At 37.7% G+C, this 26,570-nt stretch overlaps 1 protein-coding gene across 1 annotated transcript in view; it reads left to right on the top strand.

Moving 5' to 3' along the window:
• Positions 1-26,570, top strand: part of LOC140237813 (extended synaptotagmin-2-like) — a 103,043-nt gene that overhangs the window by 31,527 nt on the left and 44,946 nt on the right. The window contains exons 5-10 of the mRNA XM_072317743.1: positions 2,051-2,127; positions 16,380-16,455; positions 17,081-17,170; positions 22,556-22,611; positions 23,350-23,470; positions 26,242-26,341. Of these exons, the coding sequence (XP_072173844.1) occupies positions 2,051-2,127; positions 16,380-16,455; positions 17,081-17,170; positions 22,556-22,611; positions 23,350-23,470; positions 26,242-26,341 (520 nt within the window). The remainder of the gene's footprint in view (positions 1-2,050; positions 2,128-16,379; positions 16,456-17,080; positions 17,171-22,555; positions 22,612-23,349; positions 23,471-26,241; positions 26,342-26,570) is intronic.

Here is a 26,570-nt window from a genome sequence, read left to right as displayed (position 1 = left end):
AACAAACAAACACAAACAAAAACAGATAAAAGAGAAAAATAGCCTCAAAAGAAATAAGAGATAAGTGCAATATTAGCCAAAAGCTTTTAGCTTTAATAGCTAGAGCAAGGGAGTTGTTGCAACTGCCAAAGTTTATGTATTATATTTATGTAGTAGAGTGGTAGAAATATTCATCAAATTATGAAAGTGAATTAGGTAATTATTAAAATGATGGTGAAGCAAAAGAGTGTAATAAAGTATGATCAAAGAAAAAAGTACTCTTTATGCACCCTCACCAAAACACCAACACACGTTTTTATCTTGAAACAGGATATTAACCCATTGAGGACGGGTCCCAAGTATACTCGGGCGGTGTCTATGGGGAAATGCGTGTTGTAGCAAAATCAAACAGTCCTCAACGGGTTAAGTACAGCAACCAATGTTTATGTTCTAATCTCTGCTGATTTAATATTTAAGCCAGTATACATTCTTGCTGCTCATAGGATGTATGTACGGTATATAATAATGCCATTACTCATCATCATGATTGTTCCTGTTAGCAGCCTTTTGTCCTGTAGGAAATCTGTCTTCCATCTCACTTCACTTTTCAAATTAACTTACGTGAAGAACTCGTCTGGAGTCAGAATAAGCATGCATACAATGTACATGTTATGAATATCAGCTCAAACTGCATCCCCGTATAACAAGCAAGCAAATATATATTCCTAGTATTTTTGGTTTTCCTCAAGGGCCTTCTTCCAGTTACTTTGTCATAAAGAGCAGCTCTGCTATTTTAAATTGAAACTCAGTCTTCACAGTATTGCCATTAATTGTTGTAGGCAGTGTTTTTCATAAGAGTTGTTGTTGTGTCCCACAATGAGTTCCCACTAGATACAGTGTATCTTCTGTTCATTAGACCCACTACCTTTCACAGTATTGGTGCTAATTTACATGACATCCTGCTTCCTCTAAACTTGAAATATATATATGACATGTAGGTGTTACATTTTTCTTTTTTTTTGTTGAGTTGCTTTGAGTCATCATCTCAAGTTACTCTAGAAAGTTTAAGTGTGTCAGTAGCTACAGCTGTATTTAAATTTGCATGAAATGTTTTGATCTTTTGCAATGCTTGAGTTGTCAGTTTATGCTGCAGTGAGCCTGTAGATATTTCACACTGTGATGCTTTGCATTTGGACTCTCACATTTAAGGACAGTGACAAGGGTTGGATTACAAAGAGAAATGGAGGAAAACTAAAACAAAAACCGCATAGTCAAATTCAGATTGGGCAATCATCACACTCTTCCCATGACTATGTGTAGTTGATCATGTTTGCACGCACATGATTCACATCATTACCCAAGGCATGTAACTTCAGTGATAAGGGAGATTATTTTTAACTTGCTACGATGCATTGCATGTTCAGATACCTGTGACCTTAATATTTCACAGGAGGGAGTCTTGGCCGTCGCAACAACAAAGAGTGTGTCATCAAGATTCCATATGTGATATCACCATCTGTGTCTAGTCTTTGACCTGTGTGATTTCAGGCAACTTGGCTCCTAGTCTTTAGCTTCAGACTCAACCAAATCTTAAGATAAACCCTCATAGTGTAAATAAATCGTGAACACAATATTTAATGCCAATGTTTCACTGCACTCTTTTTGACACATTTATAATGTTATCATTGACTATTCATATAAATATCTGACAGAGGCTTTCAATGTGCAATATACCTTTGAATTAGAGTGGCAAAATTCATGCATTGCTCATTTGTGGATTTGTGTTTACCATTTCTGTATTTCCAACATTTTTAATTTTTAATTACTTGTATCAAAACATACATCTTTAAAGCACTCATAATTACGAGGAATTAATCGTAACACTATTTGTTTTTTGACACATGGATACATTCTTTATTACATTGTAACACATTTCTTACCACTTGTCAATGTTTTTTCCAATACAGCTGTATATCCCGTCTCAAATGTAATGCGTTTTACGTCTGTAGAAAGAATGAAGACCTAGCCTTAAATCTTATCGTTTCTTGCTCCTGTTTATCTCTTTATGCAGCCACCAAGAATAGGAGGAGTCAAGGTGTACACGGAACATGTGGGGAGAGATGAAATGATCTTAGACCTTGAGATCTTGTAAGTGAAAAACATTATGTCATTCATTTTATAACTGTTGACATGATTCATGTGTTCCAGTGAGTGTTGCTCTCTTATCTATTATACCAATCTAATCATCGACATTGAAATAATAATCAAAAGAATATAAATTATATCTAACTCTATAAACTTTGTGTGGTATTGGTTCCCTGCTGTCTCACTGATGATGTTGTGGTAAAATAGTGAAGGTTTAGTGTGTGGTGTGGGCAGGCTGATAATGCAGTCACCGAGGTTGATACCTTGATAAAGAGAGGAAAAGCGTAATGGTTGCTTCGTCAGTCTCTCATTGGTCAACTATTACTGTTTTGTATCTCTACTCACCGCCAAACCAAATGTGATGCTATTTTTTAAAACAACGAAACAGACAAGCAAAAGAGAACCACAATGAATAGTGCAGGGCTGCACACTGGCGCCGGTCCGACGGTCAAAGACCGGTAAAATTCACTGTCGGACCGGTAACTTTTCAGGAAATCCACAAGTTACCGGTCCGACATGACCAGTAAGAAAAAAGCATTGGTGGGGTCAGTAGAAAGAAAAAGAGCAGCCCCGATCAGGAAAAAACAGAAGGCAAGATATCGCACTGTTCAACAAGTTTTACGCAAGTTTTCGTTTATGTCTACCGGTGCAATTTGTACAGTAAACATATTAGTTTTGAGCACTAGCAGTCGACCAGTTATTCGCGATCGCTTGCGCATTTGGCGCTGTTCACGCACTGCCATGCAATGCAATACATGCAAAGCATGTATAGAACAGTGTAACTGCTTTTCGTTTGCTTGCGATCGGCGGTCATGCCAGACAAGAAGCATTGATAGAAACGCACGCATTTCTGAGTCATTTTGCTCATGATTTTTTAACGCAAGATCAATCCGATCCCGGCTTCGCAGCAGCGTGGCAGTTATGTTAGAACTAATTTACTTGTGTTGATTTTTTTTGGAAAAAGTAAAAAGACATTCGATATTCAACGATACAGTAAATGGATCTGATTGCGTTTATTTTCATTTTACACAGTCATTTCACAGATGAATATTTTCATTCGTTCAGAATGGTCTCATAATGAAGATAGGCGCAAAAAGGATCACAAAATCGGCCCTTCCGTGTACTTTTTAAGAACGCATGCACATAATGTGAAGAGATAATACTAGGGAGAAAAAAATCATAAAATCATCGCAGTCCCGCTTACATATTTGAGGTAGAAATCGTCCCAAAAAGGATCATGAATTCGACCGGCCGCGTCGTATCTTGCAAAAGCTTATGTACGAAATGCGAAGAGATTATAGAGAGAAAAAAAAAATAAAGGACACATTTGGTGAGTACATCATAAAAGATTACAGCCGAATAACAATTCATGAAATCAAGGCAATCCCGTTGAAATTTGAGGAAATAACGGGCGCAAAAAGGATCTTGAATTCAGTCCTGCATGCCGCGTTGGTTATCAAACACGCATGCACAAATGCGACAAGATTATCGGGAGAAAAATAGAAAACACATTTTTACCCTTCTGGTGCGTGCATTACAAAAGATTACATCTGAAGTAATTCATGAAATCGCCACAATCCCGCTGATATTTGAGGTAGAAATAGGCGCAAAAAGGATCGTGAATTCGGCCGTGACGTATACCTTTTAAGAACGCACGTACGAAATGGGAAAAGATTAGCGGGAGAAAAATAAAGGACACATTTTCACCCCTTTTGGCGTTTGCATCATATAGACTACAGCCGAATAGTAATTCATGAAAATTCGCAATCCCCTTGGAATTTGAGATAACAATAATAGGCGCAAAAAGAATCTCAAATTCGGCCCTGCATGCAGTGTATAATTTTGAAAACGCATGCACAGATGCGAAGAAATTATCGGGAGAAAAATAAAGAACGCATTTTCAACCCTTCTGGTGCATGTATCACAAAAGATTACAGACGAAATAATTAATGACATATCGCAATCCCGCTGATATTTGATGTAGAAATAGGCGCCGAAAAGGATCGTGAATTCGGCCGTGATGTAGATAGGCATGTACGCAATGCGAAGTGATTATTGGGTGAAAAATACAGGGCATATTTTCAACCCCGTTTGGCCCGTGCATCATCAAGATTACAGCCGAATAATAATTCATAAAATCATCGCAATCCCGTTGAAGTTTGAGGAAACGATAGGCGCAAAAGAATCATGATTTTTGGCCGTGTCGTGTATCTTTTAAGAACGCATTTACGAAATGCGAAAAGTTTATCGGGGAAAAATAAAGGACACATTTTCAACCCCTTTTGGCGCGTGTATCATAAAAGATTACATCCGAAGTCATACATGAAATCATCGCAATCCCGCTGATATTTGAGGTAGAAATAGGCGCCAAAAGGATCATGAATTCGGCCGTGTCGTATACCTTTAAAGAACGCATGTACGGAATGCGAAGAGATTATGGGGAGAAAAATAAAGAACGCATTTTCAACCAGTATAGCTGGTGCATGCATCACAAAAGATTACATCCGAAGTAATTCATGAAATCGCCACAATTCGGCTGATATTATTTTGATGTAGAAATAGGCGCTAAAAGGATCTTGAATTCGGCCGTGTCGTATTCGCATGTACCAAATGCGAAGAGATTATTGGGAGAAAAATACAGAACACATTTTCAACCCCTTTTGGCCCGTGCATCATAAAGATTACAGCCGAATGATAATTCATGAAATCATCGCAATCCCGTTGAAGTTTGAGGAAACAATAGGCGCAAAAAGAATCATGATTTTTGGCCGTGTCGTATATCTTTTAAGAACGTATTTACGACATGCGAAGAGTTTATCGGGGAAAAATAAAGGACACATTTGAAACCCCTTTTGGCGCGTGTATCATAAAAGATTACAGCCGAAGTAATTCATAAAATCATCGCAATCCCGCTGATATTTGAGGTAGAAATAGGCGCAAAAAGGATCGTGAGTTCGGCCGTGTCGTATACCTTTAAAGAACGCATGTACGGAATGCGAAGAGATTATGGGGAGAAAAATAAAGGACGCATTATCAACCATTCTAGCCGGTGCGAGCATCACAAAAAGTTACATCCGAAGTAATTCATGAAATCGCCACAATGCCGCTGATATTTGAGGTAGAAATAGGCGCAAAAAGTATCATGAATTCGGCCGTGTGAAACATCTTTTAAGAACGCACTTATGAAATTCGAAGAGTTTATCGGGAAAAAATAAAGGACACATTTTCAACCCCTTTTGGCACGTGCATCATAAAAGATTACAGCCGAAGTAATTTATGAAATCGTCACAATCCCGCTGATATTTGGGGTAGAAATAGGCGCAAAACGTATCATGAATTCGGCCATGTGGTGCATCTTTTAAGAACGCACTTACGAAATTCGAAGAGTTTATCGGGAAAAAATAAAGGACGCATTTTCAATCCCTTTTGGCGCGTGCATCAGAAAATATTACAGCCGAAGTAATTTATGAAATTGTCACAAACCCGCTAATATTTGAGGTGGAAATGGGCGCAAAAAAAGGATTGCGAATTCGGCCCTGCATGTCGTGTACCTTTCAAGAACACATGCACAAATGTGAATAGATTATCGGGAGAAAAATAAAGAACCCCTTGTAGCGCGTGCATCAGAAAATATCACAGCTAAAATAATTCATTAAATCGTCGCAATCCAACTGACCACCAAGAGCAGGTTACGCAGCAAGTTCGTGCGCCGATGTTTAGAAAAAGTCACAAACGCATTTGACACAATCTGAATTTGTTCATTATCATTTTACACTGTAATTCACAAATAAACATTCTATTTTTTCCTATTTTTTTTTAAATTTCTTGTGCAATATATAATGCAAGTTTTCCAAAAAATAATAATCTGTAGAATGTACATGGGTGGGGGGGGGGGGGGGGGGGGGACGTCCATAAAAAAAAAACAAGAAAATTAGTTTGCAAGTCATTTAATGTTTTTTTCAGGTTGTCGTTGTTGACCGGTAAATTTTCTGTTCGAACCGGTAAAAAATGGTAAAACGGGGCATTTACCGGTCCGACAGAGACAGGTTGGACCGGCAGAAAAAATGGGTTAGTGTGCAGCCCTGAATAGTGTTTTGTTTGATGGAATACAAACCTAATTCAGCTTGTTGACATGTGTCATACTGTGTCTTGTAGATTATTGAGTGGATACGCAGTGCACAGAAACTCTAAGTAACCTCAATAGGTAGAATAATTGCCATCAATGATTTGCATGCATTCTTTACAAGACACGATGTGTAAAGATTGAATGCCAGAAGCAGTGGCAAGATTCCACAGCAGCACACAAAACTAAAATCAAACTCCTGTTTTATTTTACTGGTGAGGATGTCACCAATTATCAAAGTAGTTATCACTTCTTTAGAAAGTTTCCTGAATGCAGAATGAATCTAAGGAAGACCTGTGATAATTTGCTATCATGACGTGAACTTGGTAAGAGTGTGTTCTTATTGAATAGTGAACATATTTGTTGAATGATTTGAGAAGAATAGAGAAAACTTTAATAGAGAAAGAAGGATATAGAAGGGAGAGGGAGAAAAAATAAAGGAAACGAATGAAGATAGGAAGAAATAGAGGAGAGAGAGGGAAGGAAAAGAACAAAAAAAAAAAGGAGTGAGGAAGGGATAAAAAAAGAAAGAGAGAAGGAGAGAGGCAAAGAAAAATCACAATGTGATGACATGGTGACATTTTCAGCTTCAGTATTGTCAAGCAGATATTCCTTTATACCTTGTATTCACTGTAATAGGAACATGAGAAATATACTGCCCATGTCATTCCAAGAATTCTGGGACAAAGTTGAATAATGTTTAATGAACATTGTACAGCAAATATAGCTGGCAATATAAACATGTAGCTATTCAAGGCAGTATTAACATCATCCCAGTGGTAAATTTTTTGGTACATTATGGCTAGTTTTCAGTGGTTCTTGTCATATAGTAGGTAGAGGCACATGAGTGGAATCTGACAGTAAAGGAACTAAAAAACGTTGCAAATAATTGACAAATTGCCAGACATTGACCTAAATAGGCACTGAATTGATCAGTGTTTTTACAATTGTAGTCTTAGCCACATTGTGACAAAAGAAATCATGGGTACAGACTCGTGCAGGATTCGAACCTATTCCTGTTGATGTAGGGCAATTTGTCCATCAGTTACAAGAAAAACAATGGGATTCATTGAATTTCATCAATTTGAATAGAAAAGTTTGTGTTCCACTCACAATGTCCAGATGGTGTCATAGTGAGCTGGCAGAAGGATAGAGTGGCATTTATTAGCAGTGAGTACGGGGGATCAAGGGGCTCTGGCTTACAGTCCCGTACCATAACCCTTGTCTGCCACTTTGTACCCACCCCACCTGATACATCTTTGAGTGGGGGAGGGGGGCGGGGGGATGGATGGATGGAGCGATGTTGAGGAAAGAGGTAACACGGAGAGCATCCTTTGTAGTGGATCATTCGATTGCAGAATGATTCATGCTCTGATATTTGATAAGGATTGGGTTTCTTGGGTGCTCGGCATCCCAGGAAACATTTCAAATCAGTCTGCGGCTAGAAAGAATGTGTTAAGCTACATCGTTCCAGCATGTTACATTATCTGTGCAGTGATGACATGCCTGCTGACTCGTCTCACTCAAATAAATGGAGACATCTTAAGTGTAGTTGGGAGATGTAGATTTGCTGCAAGGGCCACTCGATTGATCCTTGCAAACTAGGATGGGCATGTGATAGCTGACTGCTTCAAACTAGTGAGCATGTTTAATGAAGACATTGCAGAGACTTCAGAGAATATAATGTTCACAATGCAAATGAATGAATAATGTGGAAATTGTCACAGAAATTTATTTAAAAGGAACAAACATTTCCAGTGCTCTTGCTAATCCAAAGCAGTGCTCCCTGTATTAATATGACAGTACATTATGCATCAAAGTTGAGTGTTAAACAACTTGATATCAGTGAAAAAACACCATACGTACAAGCTCTTTTACTATCATATTTTTCATGCATGTTGTACAAAGTTGATTTGACTTTCAATTCTGAATTTGTTATGCCAAGGACTATTTAGAGTCTACGTAGTGAGGCTACAATTGTAGCTGGTACTGAAAGTGCATAAGATGTTGAACAGAGTACAGTGTGCAATACACAACTCTATATCACCACAGAGATAGCAGGGTTGTCACTGAAACTTCCCATAAATTTATAACAGCATACATGTACAATGGCTTCAAAGGCTGTCAAAGCAAGATATGCCTGTACATAGATCCAGCCAATATTCTGATGCTTGTGAACGTGAAGCACAGATGGTTGTCAGTCTGTCACTACTAAGAGACTGAACTCACATCCTGCAGAGAAAAACAACAACGAAAGCCCCCAAAGTGCATGAGCAGTGATGCAGAATGCGCGTTTATCACCATTAGCTCATTGAGCTGGATAGTTCATGGTTACACATGTTCAGTGGAAGGTTGTGATGCCAGAGGCAAATGTTGCATCTTATTACAGTACAAAGGTCTAAGCATAGGGTACCACGTGTTGAAGAGGTGAATATGCTTTACAGTTGTCTTCATTTTTTAACCTGTCAAGCCCATTTACTGTAGATACAGTATTGAAATGATTACTGGTATGAAGGCATGAGGCAATATTGAGCCCATTTTATGTTCTTTTTGATGATCACTCTGATAGGCCATGCAGTTGTTAAAAACATGAACATCATGTTTATTTAAAGCTTTAGTACTTACAATATGTACTGCACAAATTTTTGTTAGAAGTTCAATTTTCCATCACCTCATGTTACTTTCAGCCAGCCGCATAGTAATCAGAACTATAGATTATGCACAATTTGATTCAATAATTTTTCCAAAAGCACACATGCTATTGACTGATTATTACCCACAGTTATTGGCCCGAAACAAACTGATCTACAAAGTATAAAGCACACAATGGCAAGCTATGGGTACATTGTATATGCACCTTGTGTGCCATTTGATGCCTAATGTCCGTGAATTGGAAACAAAACTCAACAACCAATGAAACAGAGTTGAGCTTGCTCTCAAAAGAAAAAAAAAAAAGAGAGAAAATAATAAACAATAAAATGTTTTATTGAAGTATTGGGCTACTGAGGATACAATCCCCTCTTTTAAAACATGCATGTACTATGCATGGCTTTCATTGAGCAAGATACATACCGGTAATATGTTGCATTGTACACAGCAATATGGGCATTGAATTTACCTAAACAAGAGGCATTGGGAATGCTCATTAAAAAAAGAAAAAAAAAAAAGAGGAAATGGTTCAAATAGTGTAATTACCTTCAGACTTTGTTGGATAGAAATCATCTTGAAATTCATGCTTGCATTTTCTAGCTTTTCCCAGCGATTAATAGCAAGATGCATGCTGACAATGCTACTTTCTTCAATTCAGTAAGGATTAGAGGTTTGTCAAGATGTAACACAGTTATCAATGTTCAAAAGTTGCCAACTGCAAAGTACAACAGCTGTTACTACATGCATATTTCACAGACATCATTAGCCATTATACTTGTACTAAAGCTGTTCATAAATGTACAATGTACATTGTATATCTTTGTGGATTTAAGATTTTAAGTTTTTCTTCTCCTTCCTCTTCTGATTAGGTCTGCTTCTTTCAAAGCTTGGAGAATTACAAAATTATTAATGCTTAAAAGCATCAAGTGTTACTGAATCTTTTATCTATTATCTGCATTAAATCTCAACATAATCATATCCATTTCTTTATTTCATTTGGTTGCAAATGCATACATATGTAGATTCTGTATTGCTACTCTATGTGATTTTGTACCGGTATTTAAATTGTAGATTTCCACAATATTTCAAATTTGCACACAGTACTAACTTTTTTAGACAGCACTTGATCTATAGCATATTACACACCTTTGCCAAAGACAATGATTCCTTTCAAATAAATGATGCCATGTTGTCTTTTATTTCAGAACCCTCAAAACTTGGCTTGTTGATTTCATTTCTTTTTCTTTGTTTCTAGTAAGGTACATACATTGATAAATGATTTTGTGCTGCAACTACTTTTGAAGACAATTTTCAGGTTCCTGTGCCATTTTTCAAACCTCTCGGTTCCCACACATTGTGAAAGCCATTTTATGTAGACTGCCTCTTGTTGTTTAGCCCCTTGTTGCCACGGTGAAGTCATGTATGACAGCCCTGTGTGATTACGCCTACAGGAAAAGTGAAGAATGGCACAAAAGACAGCACCTGGAAGGCAGGGGGTATTTTGGGAATATTGTCTCTCACCTGACATTTGAGCATGACTTGATTTCAGTCAATATTGTACTCTTTGTCACTTTTCCTGATAATACATTTGAGACTGTGTGGAAATAGGAGGGATAAGGTGAACAGACAATGCAGAGCCTCGTCTTTATGTGTACTGTATAATTAAATAAATGGCTTGTGTGCCTTATTAAAATTATAGTGCATGGGGGAAGGCAGCTGGGCATTGCCCAAGTCACAGTATTTCACAGTTAAGTATGGTGTTCCAGTATGCATTGGTGTTTGCATTTATGCCACATGTTTTACTTACAGCCAGTGTATACATGTATCGTAGCATGCACACAGTTTTAAAGTAATTGATGCAAACCTGACACCATGTTTGCTGAGTTGAAGGTACATACTGTACAGCTGTATGGCTGTGGCATACAGAGATTGAGTATTGCATGTAAAATGATGTAGGTACAATATATATGTGTGACGCTCCAACAAAATGAGTCATAAGTCGCACGGGGAGTTTTCCCGTAATGAGCCGAAAATGAAGGGGAAGCACTGCTCGGGTCGAAATTTTTTTATGACGGATTTTGATTCCTTGATGTTTTATCTATTTGTACAGAAAATTTTAGCGTGTAAAAATGAGTACAAGTGTCCCAAATCACAGTTTTTCTGAGACCATTTTTTTCGGTTACATTTTTTTCGAACGCTCGCCTTTGCGTTGCGTTTTCGCACCTATTGTTCTCGCCCGATCGAGACTCCGCCTCCGTTGCTAGGGCGTATGCTAATGAAGCATTGCTCTTGACCCCATTGAAGACAAAACAAAGCATGGTGCGTGCGGCGGCCGCCGCGGCGAGGGCTTTAGAATTACGCAATAACAGTGAGCTGACCAAGGCTATCAACTGCATGACCAGCGAGTTGCGTTTGATACAAAACATGCACCACATTTCATGAAGTGGTGATTGATGTGACGCACAAATGGCGCTGACAAATTTTATTCCAACGACGATCACGCAAAATTTATGATACTTTATTAATGAGCTAAAATGATCACATATCGAACTTGAAACCTCCCTAGTGATGCGTGTGTGTACTTTTACAACGGTTATTGGCCTCATTAATGAATTCATTCAAATGATTATAACTTTCGTTCCCTGGTATGTGACTTGCTGTTTAAAGTTCATCTTTGGAGATATAGTAGGGCCTAAGTTGTCAATTATTCTCGTTTTTATAAAGTCGACAATTCGTGTGATAATTAGCCAAATGTATGTACCATCGGTAATGCGTAATATTATTTCCCTGGTTAATAAAAATTATTGCCCTATTTACTTTAATATGATGGTTTGGGCCGTGACGGCATGGAGAGAAATCGGAAGACAAACATTATTATTATGCCCAAATAGCTCGTGTTCCTTTACAGGATATTCTGACTCTTGTCATCTGTGTATTTTTAGAAGTAAGACCTATTTGAGAAAGTGACAGAAAGCTGTGTCGCTACAGTTACTCAAAAGTGTGCTTCTTCATTTTTTTTTAAATCAGAATGTTTGTAATGATAGCTGTTTGTCGTGTATTACGTGTAGCTGACATGTGAGAGGTCAAGTCTGCAAAGAATTTGGCTAACAGCTTTGCAAAGTAGCAGCGCTAATTGCCTATTGAATAAACATTGTGTATTGTGAGGAATTCGAATGAAAGAACTCGGGTGACACTGTTCACGCCTTTTATCCGAGTACCCCGCATCAACGAAGCCTTGAACAATGAAAGGTAAACTTCCTGCTATCAAGGGGTGGATAATCACGCAACCAGTATTCTTTCTTCGCCATTGATAGCAGAATCAGTGACATAGTGTAATGGAGCAACAGTGTTGGAGGATCGGCATTATGTCTGCTAATTTGTAAAAGAATTTTTCAGTCCCTTTTGTGTTCAGAACCACAGTCAGGGACGCTAACTTACTTTATCTCTTACAAGCTATCGTTACTATCTTAAAACGTGAATTTTATGAAAAGTTAAAAGCGATCGCGGAATCAGTTCTTCTGCGTGACACCAGGCTTTTATAAAAGCATACCAAGCTTAAATCGTTAACCTGTATAGAAAGGGCGGGAATACACACTTATCGCAATAATCCGGATTTGAGAGTGATACACTCTACTATTTTTCTTCATCTTTACCCCGACAAAGACCATGGTAATTCAAAACAAACAAATAAACAAGCAGTTGCATTATATTAGAACGTACAGAATTTTTGTGTTTCATGTATGTGTAGGTCATCTCTTGATGTATAATAGTAGGCATTTGTTGTCGTTTTTTATAGCGTTTCCTAATAAATGCCTTTAGCGAAAACCCAACACAACTTTTATCGAGGGAAGGGAACTTAAATTTGAATATAACATAGTTTACAAAAATCAGACATGTAAATAAGGCAATCATATACATCCGCATGGCCGATTGTAATCTCTCACTTTGACTATTAAACATGATCGCCTGCATTTACATGCTTTTTCGAATTTCTTGAACTTTGCCTCATTTTCTCTTTCTTTTTTTTAAACAATTGCTCGCAATATTTAAAAATCGTAACACAGTCTGCTATACCACAATATAATGTTCCATTTGATTCGGCACTTATTGCTGGTCGGGTGACGCCAAATGTTGGAAACTCGAGCAATGATACATGGCATTTTGTTTGTTGGTTTTCGTCTCATCGCTCAAAAGAATTTTGACTACGATTACAGAGGTATCATCTACAAGACTTAACTGATGGTTTACAGAAGTGATCATCAATTCCGTAAGGATAAGTCAACAAGTCATGAATTCACTTTACCCATCATGTCTAATCGCACTACGACATTGCTGAGGTAACCGCGCCTTATTCTCATTGTTCAAACTAATTCTTGACATAATCAAAACAAATAGTTCTTTATATAATTTCTCAAAATACTCAAAAGGTGGCCTAAGTCAAAACTTTCTACAAAGATTGCATACGGCAATCTTTACTGGCCTAAACAAGTTTTCTAGAGCTATCAGTTCCCCCTATGACGATGACTTCGATTGCGTTTTGAACTTGTACCGAACTATACTTTCAATATTACCTTTATAGTTCGATTAATGAACCAGTCTTTTGAATTCATAACCAACATTCGTAATCGTAACCATCACAGTAACATAATCCTGTCAATAACAGTTGGAAAATGTAAATGCTACACTGTATTAGCGCAAAAATATTTAAGTAACGATTATCTTCATACATTCTAATTCCTAAGTGATGTCGCTATACGAAAATGACACATGGTTTGACTACTGCTTCAAGCAAATAAAAGTAAAAAGGAATGGGATATACTTTTAATGATGATACCACGTCGTACAATGCATTCCACTGTATTTGGTAACGTTTGGTTACGTTTCTGTGCGCTTTACGTACGGAAAATAAAAGGCAGATTGATGCTATTAACATGCTAACGCACAACGCATTAAAATACATCGTGTACAATGTAATGTTTTAGTATACGGTTTGAAACTTTGAATTTGCGAGTCCTTTATAAAGTTATAAGGGTTATTACATTATCAAGCAAAAATTAAAGTATTTGGGTTTCGGATTTGCTCAGAAGACTAACAATGCTATATACATGTATGACGATCGTTCACAACAGAGACAATCCGCTTCAATAGATGTACAATGTAATTCTGTTTTCATAAATTGAAAGAGAAACGTAAAGAAGTCAACTTTTTAACGTCATTTGGCTTTCTCACCAATTGAACTTGATTTGATCGGTGGATCTGCCATGCATGATATCGCTGTGTACAGTGTGTTCTATTAATTCTATTAAAGTATTTAATTGGCGTGCTTGTTTTTTATGCAGAATATTACAGGTAAGTATAAATTCATAATGTTTGTACATATGACATGTTCATTGTTTTGTATTTTCATTTTTATAATATATCACGTGTCCATTATCTGATTCTGACCACGAAAATAGGGCGACTGTTTAAATGCGGAGTATGTACTGGAAAACTAATGTCTCCTGCCAGTATAGACAAACTAATTTCTAGTCTATCCCCGCTTGAAATGGAAATAGAAAAAAAAAAAAAAAAAAAACGAAGTTCGACTTTCAGCACAGTTCAACCGTTTTTTATAGTGCCTGATACATGTAATGGACATAATTCTTTAGTGCATAAGCAATCACACAACTTTCGGGAATAAATGTATGTCTTAATGATTGTATCTCATGGAAGAAAACTCGTCTCCTTGCCTCAATTTTAGCTTCTTCCTTTTCAAGCTTGCGGGAAAGAAATAGTTGAACATCAATCGCAAATCATAAAGAGAGGCACATCCTTAAAAATAAACACAGGAGTACTGAGACACACTGCGAAATAAAAACGGGCCTTTTATCACTATTGACAACGCATGACATTGAAATGCTTTTTTATTGGGGGGGGGGGGGTAATACAATTGATTGTTCTGAAGGTTCGTTAATCACAATGAAATATGGTTCGCTATTAGCTTAGGTTCGTTAACAAGAAAATCAAATGGGGTTCCTTTTCCGGTGGTTCCTTTACCCGAAAGTAATCAAGCAATCATTTTTATTTTAGTAAGGTTTGTGAATACAAAACGAAATGAGGAAGACCTAAGTATTAATTCCGAATATTTGTCAGTATAATTATCTCAAATGCAGAAAGATTGTAACTGTAAATGTGATGTAATAAGCATTAAGCTTAAGCCACAAGTTAATGGTTCTTTATACAATTGCTATGGTATTACAAAAGTGACCGAGAATAAGAAGTATATTTATGATACAATCATAATATAAACCCAACGTGAAGCTCTCAGGCCTACATCAACCTTTGCTTCTGATAGGTATAGTATGTGCAGCATTGGAAAGTGTGATAAGCGATAATTACTGTGGATGCAACGTCTATAAAGGAATGTGCCTAATATGGCGGGAATTCAGAATGTTACGACTGTATACAGCTGCAGCAGAACAGACGCGAAAGCAGTCTTTGATGCTCTGCAACATTACGACCATGTGCATAATTTGAGGGTTTTTAGTACATGCAAAGAACACGATCTCAAAAGACGACTATCGTTAATTAACTTCAATGATTTTCTCTACCGATGCTGTCTTTTGAACTCCCGCCTACAATGGGTTCACAGGTTCTATTTAGCTATTGGTACTTGCTAAACGTTTCCATTGACAACAACATGGGAGGAGAATGGAAGCGATCAACGCCCTTACTAAAAGACGCTTCTCGTAATACGCATTGCGTGGGTTTTTTTCTTTCTACTGTTTCCTATTGTTTGTGAGTTCAAAACTTGCGGCAAACTACACCGCGGCCGACACACAACGCGTACCGACTCATTCATGCGGCGGCAGCGGCACGGACACAAACGCACCGAAGTTTACATTCGGGCTGCCGTATTGGTCAGAATCGTTAATGATAGACCTGTCCTGCGATTGGTTAATTATCTTACACACCCAAGCTATCGCCTTATATGGTAGTGCGTGCGATGGAGCGTAAACGCCGTCGCTAAGCAGGACTGTTGTATTGTTTCGTCCCGTGAAAGAAACAGGTCGTGAGCTTGAACATAGCCTGAACTTTGAGAGCGATTTTCTCCGTTATTTAGAAAATGGACTGACATCATAAGCGTAGTTACTATTCGTTTTTATGATCTATAGGGATGTCGAAATGAGTTGTATTATATATCAGTGTAAAGCTTAGAGTCTGTAGAATTCACATATAGGCATAACTACGATTTCATTTTTTGCGACTTTTGACTCATTCCGACGGAGCGCATCACATATTTTATTTAATCAATTCTATAAGCACAGTCATAGCTGCAGCAATTATATCATGTTTCTTAAAGACAGCATGCAATGAACCGGTTAGTTGTGATGAATGTTACATCCCTCTGATTGTGTCCTGTTTGTTTTGGTTTCATAGTATTTTGTCTCTTGTTGCACATTTGACTGGACCATCTATATCCTATTGAATCTATTTGCTGTAGCTATGCTGGAGACTGTGACATTGAGATCAGTGTGAAGACAGTGAAAAGACTCAAAGCTGGCATCCAAGATCTACAGGTAACCTTCATCACTCAGTACATTAGTACTTTCTTATGTTTCACTCCAACACAAAGTGTAAACCCGTTCCATATGGGAACCTGGTGGCCTGTGTATTAAGTCTATAGGAATTCCAGAATTCAGCACAGAACGGATTAAGTACCCTTTATCATTATCTTTGACAGCAACTTGTTTGTACATATTTTATACCATGTCAGTGACAATGAAATTTAATTTTGGTTCTTAGGGGATATAAAATTTGTACATATTGAATAATGGCAGCTTTCTTGCTTTGGTTTTGAGAGGCACATTCAAGATTTGTACATGTCAATGAATATGAAACTTTTTTTCCAGTAATTCCTTTTCTCTCCCAAAAGAAGCTTACTAATAAACAAAGAAACAAAAAGCAACCAATAACAACATAAAACACAATGACAAAACTTGATCTTCCCAAACATGACCCTTCATCAGAAAATTCTGTGCAAGACGCAATGTCTGCCTCAGTTTCAGAGAAAAACTTCTCATTATTTCACACAGTAAGACAGTGTTTGTGGCGTTTTCATTGTCAATATGTTTGTAGGGCACGTTGACATTCAAGTGTACGTAGAGTGTTGCTGACATGTGATCATCTCCTTTATTGACACAGCTCCATGGCAACCTGAGAGTAGAGATGAGGCCTCTTGTCAATAAAATGCCTCTGATTGGTGGCATGTCCATCTACTTCCTCAACAGACCGGTAAGAAATTCTATGGTTGACTCTATCCTTATCATTGCAACACTTTCACTTCTACATACAGAGCTGTGCATCTCCACCTGTTTGTAACCTTACCTAGTCACATTCCATAGCTTTGAATAGACTCTATTGCTGTTAGCTTGAATATTCAGACATAATAAGATCGATTGAAAAATCATGAGGTCTGCTTGGTACCCGTGGCACTTGCACGTGACACTCATTTAATTAGAAAGACAAGGTATGTGTCATTAATAAATGTTTGTTTTGATATTTGCATGAATAGTTAATTTTTACAGGTTTCTATTTAAGTGAAGGGCCTGCTTTCAGCGAAATCAGCTCGCGCAGTATAAACAGATTAGAGACCGCTTTTTCAAGCAGGTATTCAAGCGGTATTTAAACCTCCTCAAGGAGATCTGAAATTCAGCTCAAAACAGGGTAAAAGAAAAACAAGGTCTCTCTTTTTTTTATTTATCTATTTTTTTAACGGCAATCTTCCAAATATTAACATGGGCATTGGACACCATCAAGACAGGAAGTGTGTGGTTATTGAGGCTTACCATCAGGGACTCTTGGTGACTGTCAGTTTGATAGACATGACCTGATTGTGGTTAGTGTTTTCACATTGAAGTGTAGGTTGTAGAATGTCAGAATGTGTCTCTTGTTCATTTAACTCACAGGCACCCTTGCCTGTGGATTATAGTACAAAGGAGCCCAATGTGTAGCCTCTTTTTTCTTACCAGTATAATCCAGGGATGAAAATATGAGACATGGTTTTTAATGACATAAATTTCATAAACATAAAAGGGGACTGCTGATGAAGACTTTTAGTTTGCCTGCTTTTGCTTCAAAAACACATGCAGGATGAAATACATGTGCATTTACCTATTGACAGCATACACTGTAGCTTGGATAGGGTGCATGGAGGGGGCAAACGATACATTGCTCTATGTTTCATGGATTGCATGGCATGATGTATCATGAATTACAGAGGGTCAATCTGGTACATGATTGCACAATATGTTGTCCTCTTGTGGAATCAGCTTGTTTGGGTTTTTTTGTGAGAAAATACATTAATTAAGTGTGAGTAGTGTACACTGTACATTTTTATCACTGTCATACTGTCGTACAATGTACGTAGCAAAATCAAAGTCCTCGCCTGACAGAGACCTATGAGATATCATGTACATTTTTCTTCTTCAGACTGCTCTTTTCAAAGATATTGTTATTAACTTCTATCCTCAGAATCTCCAGAAATTTAGTGTAAGATGTTTCTGGTTGGGTGGGCAATGGCTTGCACCATATTTTCATATCATGCAATGTTTTGTTTCTTCAAGTATCAGTGTAGAATGTATGGTGCAGATAGCCTAAAAGTGAATCTGTAGGCTGGAGCTATTGTTGGATATGTATAATGCCATGGCTTTTGAGCTATCAGTATGTCAGTATTATCTCACTGTGTTCCATGGATTTTTTTTTTTTTTTTTTTATCTGGGTCATTTTGGACTTGACACATCAGAAAAAGAGGAGAAGTACTGACTCTTTATTGTAAAAGTATACTTTTATAAAATATTCATTATGTAAATTATATCAAAATGCAAAATGTTATCAGTGCTTAATAGCATTGAACTTTATATTTAAACCAGCAGTCTCTGAATGTATTTGCCAGAATGAAATAGGATCACATTAGTGTTGCTGCAAGTCTGTGAGCAGATATCCTTCCTTGGTCTTGAATGTGATCTACAATGTATATCCACACTTCCAGTAACAGGATATCAGAAGAGACCTGTGTCACTTTAGAGGAGTTAAATGGCCCACTGTTTATTGTACCACACCCATCTCTTCCTGGTATCTACCAGCAGCATGCAGTCTTGCATTATAAATACATCCATAGCAAGATGAGATAGAAATAAAAACAAACAAAATCAAACGCTATAGTAATTTCATGGACTGAGCCACAAGGATGGTTCTCATCCTTTGCAGATGATGCATTCCTGCATCATGATGCAGCAGATATGGTCTCTAGACACTGAAATACCGTCATGCTTTCTGGCTCACTCACATAGTTTTCATGCCATGCTATAAAAGCTACTGTATGTGCATGGCACATTAGCCACTGGGAGGAAGGGAGTGTGCTGCAGTACAAGAAGTTTGCCTCACAACAAATGACAGACTTGCAAAAAAATGAGAGAAATAAGTGAATATACCCAGTGGTGATGCCTGAAATGCAGTGCTGTATGGTTATCTCCAGTGTCTTGAAAATACTGCTCTGAACAAAAGCATCCTCAGTAGCTTTGACCAAAATCTGAAATGTACCTTTAAATTTGGAAGGTGATACTAAGATGCAGTTGGTATTAACACATCATCTGTTCTGCTGTGCATGCGTTGTTAAAAACATGCATAAAACACTGATTTTTACATTCTGAGCAAACAATACACTACTGACTAGACATACATTGTACTAATAATGTACATTGTATATACTACACATTAATTACTGTTCCTAATTGGACTATATTTCTGTAAGATATTGCATTAAGATGTGTCAGGAATGCGAAGCAAAAGAGAAGGAACTATCAACAGAATTCAGGAGATGATTAGAAGGAATGGGAGCATGAAAGAAACTCCAAAGAAATATCTGCATGTGTAGAACAAGTGGCAGACAAAGTGAAGGATAGTTCTGGAGTCAGAAGTCTGATATAGAGGAAATGAAAATGCAAAAAAAAAAAAAAAAAAAAAGAAATTGGAGATCAATTTAAGTTATAGAACCAAAATTCTGGCGGTTGAAACAAAATTAAAGATACCACTGCAGTTGTAGATTACATCCAAATGAAGTGGTTAGGAGAGACAGTCAACTGACTGTACAATGGCTGATCCATGAAAGGAATACATGAAAGGAATAGCTAGCATTGTAGACTTGCAACACAGAAGCATCAACCCAAGGACTTGTGACAGCTGTGGCATTCCATAATTGCCTTTACACCTTTAAGAAGAGTTGAAGACATTCACGCTTTTAAAGGGGGGAATGAAGTTCAAATATATATGTGCACATTGAGTGAAAGCAGTGATGTAAATAGAAAAACACATTCCTATAATTTCTACACTTACTTGAGTTTTATCATCTCTGTCCTACAATGTACCTCTCTATTATTCTTATTGAAGTCTCAGCATCTTCTTACAGTCATCATTCTTGTAATAAACAGTCTTAGCTAGTGTGGCTCAAGATGATCATGTAATGGACAAACTGGCATTACACGGCGCTAGAAGCATTTAGCGATAGCCCATTATTTGTAAACAGTGTGTCTGTTTATCATCCCTGATACCATAGTAATAGAGCTGTTTGTCCTAGATCAATATTAATGTTTACACACTGCTCTTGTTACCCTAGTGGCACACGTCCAAGTGTGTGCAAAGAGAGATATCATCCACTATGTATATACATACATGTAGAACGGCAGCCATTCTTAACACTTCTTGATTTCAGTCATTAGATTGCAGTTTCTATATTGTTCCATACCAAAGAGACTAAGAGTAGCCTTTGTTGTTGTTTTTTATTAATATTGCAAAAACATCATTCAAAAGTATATATTTCAACAGATGTGTGACAAAATATTCATTTGTATGCAGATGGTGTTACACCAGGATAATGCCCAGGCATTTTAAAAGTGTGAAACTTGTCTTTGATTTTTAACTGGAGTACATTTGTGACAAGTGGCATTTATAGAAAATAATGTTGAAAATAGTGCTTTTTGCAATGCTGCACACTGGCACTGGTCCAACGGTCCCTTTTCAGGAATGGACGTGTAAAACATGGAAAAACTGGGTACCTACTGGTCCGACTGGTCTGTCGGACCAGTAGAAAAAATGGGTTAGTGTGCAGCCCTGCTTTTTGGTAGTACAGTGCTTGGTGATTACAATAGTACTTTATGATACAATAGTGCTTTTTTTTTGTGATGTTTCTTTGTTGTTTTTGTTCCTTGATGTATATTTGATGGAAATTGCGTACTATTTATTGTTTGTAAGGGAGTCGGCCTCGATAGGCTTCATACGGCCTTTACTGATCCCTCACGTGCTATGTTTGATTGTATATTTTTCTCTTCTGTTTGATTGTGAACGTGATGTTTTCTTTTTAGCATGTGAAATAAATTTGAATTTGAATTTGAATTTGAATTTGAATAATATTGTAAATTCACAGTGATCCATCTCATCTGGTGCAGGCTGAATTTACATTTAGAAAAGGCAGATTTGATTATATGTGACTCTGCACCTCAAAACAAACAAAAAGTCGCCAGACATGAATATTTAGTTAAGACCATATTACGAAAGAGCAGACTCTAAGCTTTAAAATGATGTATAACTCAAAACAAATGGACTCTCCTAACCTATCTAAATATTGGAAAGAAAGAACAAACTCAGGAAAAGTCTGAACTGAGAAAAGAGGCTGTGAAGTACAGTGTCTATTCAAGCGCTTAATCTTTACCAAACCGTGCTGGCTGTGCGATGAATGGGGAAAAAAAAAGAAGTAAACCACCAGAGTAACAACAATGAAGGGATTATCAGATTGAACTGAAATTAAGCATGCCTTATTAACCTATTCTGTCCATAATTAATGCCAACTTTCAAAGCAGTAGCACTATCCTTTCAAAAGTTATTAGAGTTGAAAGTGAAGAGTGTGGACAAGGTTTTTCAGAAATGAAAAAGGGATTCTAAAGACACACCTAATCACACTATTCTACCAAAAATGTTCGAGATAAACTGCTAAAAAAACACACTTTCCTGCCCGTTTTATGATACCAAATTTGAGCATAATGTAAAAGAAGACCCGCTCTTTCAGAAAATATGAAAAAGTCAAGTTCGGCTAGGTTGACCCATTTCACTTATTTTCAGTCCTCCCGCAAAATCAGTGTGTGCGACTTTATGTTCGTTTTGAGGTGCACGGTCACATAGTGATATTTCAGAGACCATTGCTTACATTCATTGATCATGCAGGCATTCTGTTATTTTAAGCATATGCAAAAGATTGTTTTCTTCCCTGTTTGAAATCCTCTCACTTCAAACATGTTTTTTTTTTATCTTGCCGTCATCACCCCCTCTGCCCTTCTTTACTCCTCTCGGCTGCCCTCTTCCACTCTATACATACCTGCCACCACTTTGCCTTTCTACTCCTCTACCCCTCTACCACTCTACATTTCTTCCCCTCTTCCCTTATATCCCATTACCACTCTGTCTCTCTATTCTTCTACTTCGCTCCTACTCTAACCATCTACTCTTCTACCCTCTATCATCCAATCAACCTGCTCCTCTCCCCCTCTACTCTTCTCTCCTCTCCCCTTCCCTCTACCTCTCTATCTCTCACATCCCCCTCTCCTCTTTTCCCCTATGTCCCACCTGCAGGCAATTGACTTCAATCTCACCAATTTGGCAGATCTTCTGGATGTCCCGGGATTAAGGTAAAATATATTTTATTTACAACTCTGGTATGTTGTAATAAATAAAATGGTCTTGATGTTTGCATTACATGAATAATTATTCTGTCTTTGAAAAAAAAACTAAAATCAGTGCTTGTGATATTAAAAAGGGTAATTAACATACTTATGCCAAATGAGATACAAGGTATTGTTACCCAAGGGACGATTTGTAAGTGCAAGATTCATGTAATAGCGTTTGCAGTCGTGCACATTCCCTTCTGCCAAGAGTATTACTGTAAAAGTGAATATTTTTGCGTGACTAATTTTTCGCGCTCAGCCGAGTGAGAAGAGTTTCGCGTGTTTTTAATTCCGCGGAATCAAGCCATCAGCTTCTTGAACACATGGCAAGCAAAAATATTCGCATGCTTTTATTTTCGCGCTAGTTTCTGGTTGCGCGAAATGCGTGAAAATTTCAACTCCGCAAAAATTTCCACTTTTACAGGAATAGCAACAAATGCCCTGGTAATATGTGTTCAAACTGTCATTCATCATATTGCAGCGCCAAAGTTAAGATGTACTTTGAATATCTCTGTACAATGAGTGGAGTGCTTTGATGATTTAATGTGAATCTTCAATCAAGAAAGAGTGTATATTCAAACAGCCCTAAGATAGTGTCAAAATTTCTTTGACTGTAACACTACATTGTAAGTGAAGTAAATTTTTGGCCATGCATATAAGGGTACCAACAAAAATATGTACTTTCCCTTTATTTACCACCAGCAATCTGCTGCATGGGATCTTGGAGGACCAACTGGCTTGCTTCCTGGTGTTACCAAACCGTATCCCACTCACCCTGATTGACAGTGTAGACATCAATGATCTCAGATACCCCATGCCCAAGGTAAACCAATGATCTCAGATACCCCATGCCCAAGGTAAACCAATGATCTCAGATACCCCATGCCCAAGGTAAACCAATGATTTCAGATACCCCATGCCCAAGGTAAACCAGTGATCTCAGATACCCCATGCCCAAGGTAAACCAATGATCTCAGATACCCCATGCCCAAGGTAAACCAATGATCTCAGATACCCCATGCCCAAGGTAAACCAATGATCTCAGATACCCCATGCCAAAGTAAACCAATGATCTCAGATACCCCATGCCCAAGGTAAAGCTTGTCAGGAGACTCACTGGAACTACACATGTATATTCACACAAACCCCAAATTAGTGGTTTTTGAAAATCAGTTTTTGCAATGGGATCCGAAAATCATTTATTCTTGTACGTGGACACTCAAAAAGTAGTGAACTCTTGTGATATGCATCACAATGTGAAAATCCATTCCCCTTGATTCAATCTATTTTTAAAATCTCGTGCAATAATTTACCGTGTATGGCATTTGTGAATGCCACGTGAAGAAATGATCAATATTTAAAATGCCATTGTTCAACTTGGCACACAAGGTTTGCACACCCAGATGCCAAGGCCATGCTCCGGTAATCGTTCAGGCATGCCAGTCTGGAGCTTCAAAATGCTTTGATTTGCAGCCAAGTAATTCTTTTATTTTGCTGGGTCTGAACAGTGACAAATAAAATTGATTATCATATTGTGCTGCAAAAGCTAAATGTGGCTTTAGTGTCTGTTGGTTCTGGATTCATCTTCAGCCAGGGATCTCACAATGATGGAAATGATAATCACCATAGTAATGCTGGATTCATATAGTGCTTGATACAGAAGTTTTCAAGTGCTCTAATGTATTGAATTACAGTGACTGTTTACAGCGATGAGTTCAAAGGATTCTCAAATAATGACAATTATGCTGGTGTGACCCAGTTTTGCATTCCAGACAAACTGGATTGCAGTGAATCTTTATGAGCAAGGACTTGGAATGTACTTTTGATGGTCATAAATCACAAGCCAGAAAGGTTATTGCCAGGGAGTTATATTCTTTGGCAATCTATTTTCAGCTAATGAGATGTTTGGTTCTGTACAAGTTCCTGTTGGAAGTGTATCTTACAATCTATTGTAACTAAAAGTGTAATAAAGGCTTTTCTCATATAGCACTGCTTTTATGTGTTATGGCAGTGTATTTGCACATTAAACAAATATTACACAAAATACCGATAACTGTATCTCAGGCGGAGACTGAGCCAGTGTATGAGAAGTAAACAGATATCCTAGAAGCATTTCTCATTACTTTCTCATCAAATTAGGTGGCTTACTTGTACATATGTATATTAGCACATGCTATAGCCTATCAAAGTGTAGTGTGATGGAGTGAAGATAATACTAATTTGGCTGGTACGTGTACTATGTATAACTTACAAGGATAGTCACATATTTAGTTCCTGACCTTAGAATAATCCTTTAAGTACACATCTCTGTCTCTTATCATGGTGGCATTCCTTCCTGTGAATAACAACAATGCTTTTTTTTTTTTTTTTTTGTCAAGCACTTTGGCAAGTATGGCACCTGTCATGTTCTGATAAAGTGCTGTACTTTGAGGCCCATGATAAGACAGAGATTCCTATGGTGCTCCAAGTGTTATTTGAAGTCTTAAAGCTACATTCTATGTATGGGAAATAAACCCATTGTATACACATGCATTCATGTCAGCTCTGGCAAAGAGGTGCATGTACACACATACACTCTCACACACTAACTCATATGTCTGATACAGTTTTATTAGACGTGGAGGGGACTGCTGAAAACTGCTTGAGCCAATGGAGTGCAATGGAGTCAAAAGATTTTACCTCTTGACGAAGATTCTGCTTGGATCAAAATCTTAGGCCCACAATTTATTAGTTGATTTTGCTCTATGTCAAATCATCTTTATTGCCCATTGTCTATCACCCTTGATGATGCAATGCATTTACACCGTACGTAAAAATTAATGATGCTAAAAGAGAGTGATGACACCCCCAATGATGCCATCAAGTCTTTCAACTGAGTAGTGCTTGCCATCACCGAATGCATCCAATAAAATGTGTTTTTTTTTCCCCATATTTTATATCCTAGTGTAATATCTCCTCTGTTTAGCTGATTTATGCTGATCACGTGCATGCCACAATTGAAGGTTCATTTAAGGCCACAAAAATTAACCTTGGCAACACTTTGCAACAGGAAACACATGTTATGACAATCACCCTGTGATATAGGAGGAAGTGAGATCTCCTCAAGGTTTGCCTTGAGTTCATTACCATGACAAATTACATTGTGCCAATGAGTGTGCACACATTCCCAAAGAGTTTGATAAAATGAAGTTCAGTTCGAACAAGTATAGAAGAAGATGGTGTAGGAATCTTGGAAGTTGCTTTCAAAGTTCATTCATTTTTTTTTTTTTTTTTTAAGAGCAGACTCAAACTTCTACAACAAAGTGCATCATTCTGTAGACTGAACTTTGCAATCTTTTTGATGATCTGATGGGGTAAAATTTTTGCACAAATTCTATGGCGTGCAACATCTGTGGTTAAACAGATATTTTTGCCCCTGAAGTTTATGGTACACTATATCCTTTGGAAGTATTGTAGATGAAATTTACTGAGAGAAAGACATGGGCAGCAGTTACACAGACCATCCTGAATATTCAAATCTTGCTGAGTTTATGCCTCCTTTTGACAGCGTTTACAAAATCCTTCTGATTAATTATTTTGATGGTATGTTTACAGGGAGTGTTGCGCATCACAGCAGTAGAAGCAAGAAACCTGGTGAGGGCCGATGTTGGTTTCATCAAGAAAGGAAAGTCTGACCCCTACCTCAACATCAATGGTAAGTGACAACTGCAGTAATTGTCATTTTTCTGTACATGGTTTGATCTGACCTGAATCAGTTATTTCATGACACACCCATTTCCTGTAAGCAGTGGGTTAATCTCTAGAGGACGAGTCTTGAGTATACTAGGGTAAGTGTCTGTGGGAAATGTGTGTTGTAGCAAAATTGGTCCGTCCTCAAGGGGTTAAAGACCCAGCAGCGTGGGGGAGAGAAGGGTGACCCAATG

Source organism: Diadema setosum, chromosome 14 (assembly GCF_964275005.1).
Source record: "Diadema setosum chromosome 14, eeDiaSeto1, whole genome shotgun sequence".
Lineage (NCBI taxonomy): Eukaryota > Metazoa > Echinodermata > Echinoidea > Diadematoida > Diadematidae > Diadema > Diadema setosum.
Note: the sequence above shows the minus strand (reverse complement) of the source record. Positions and strands in the feature narration are given on the sequence as shown.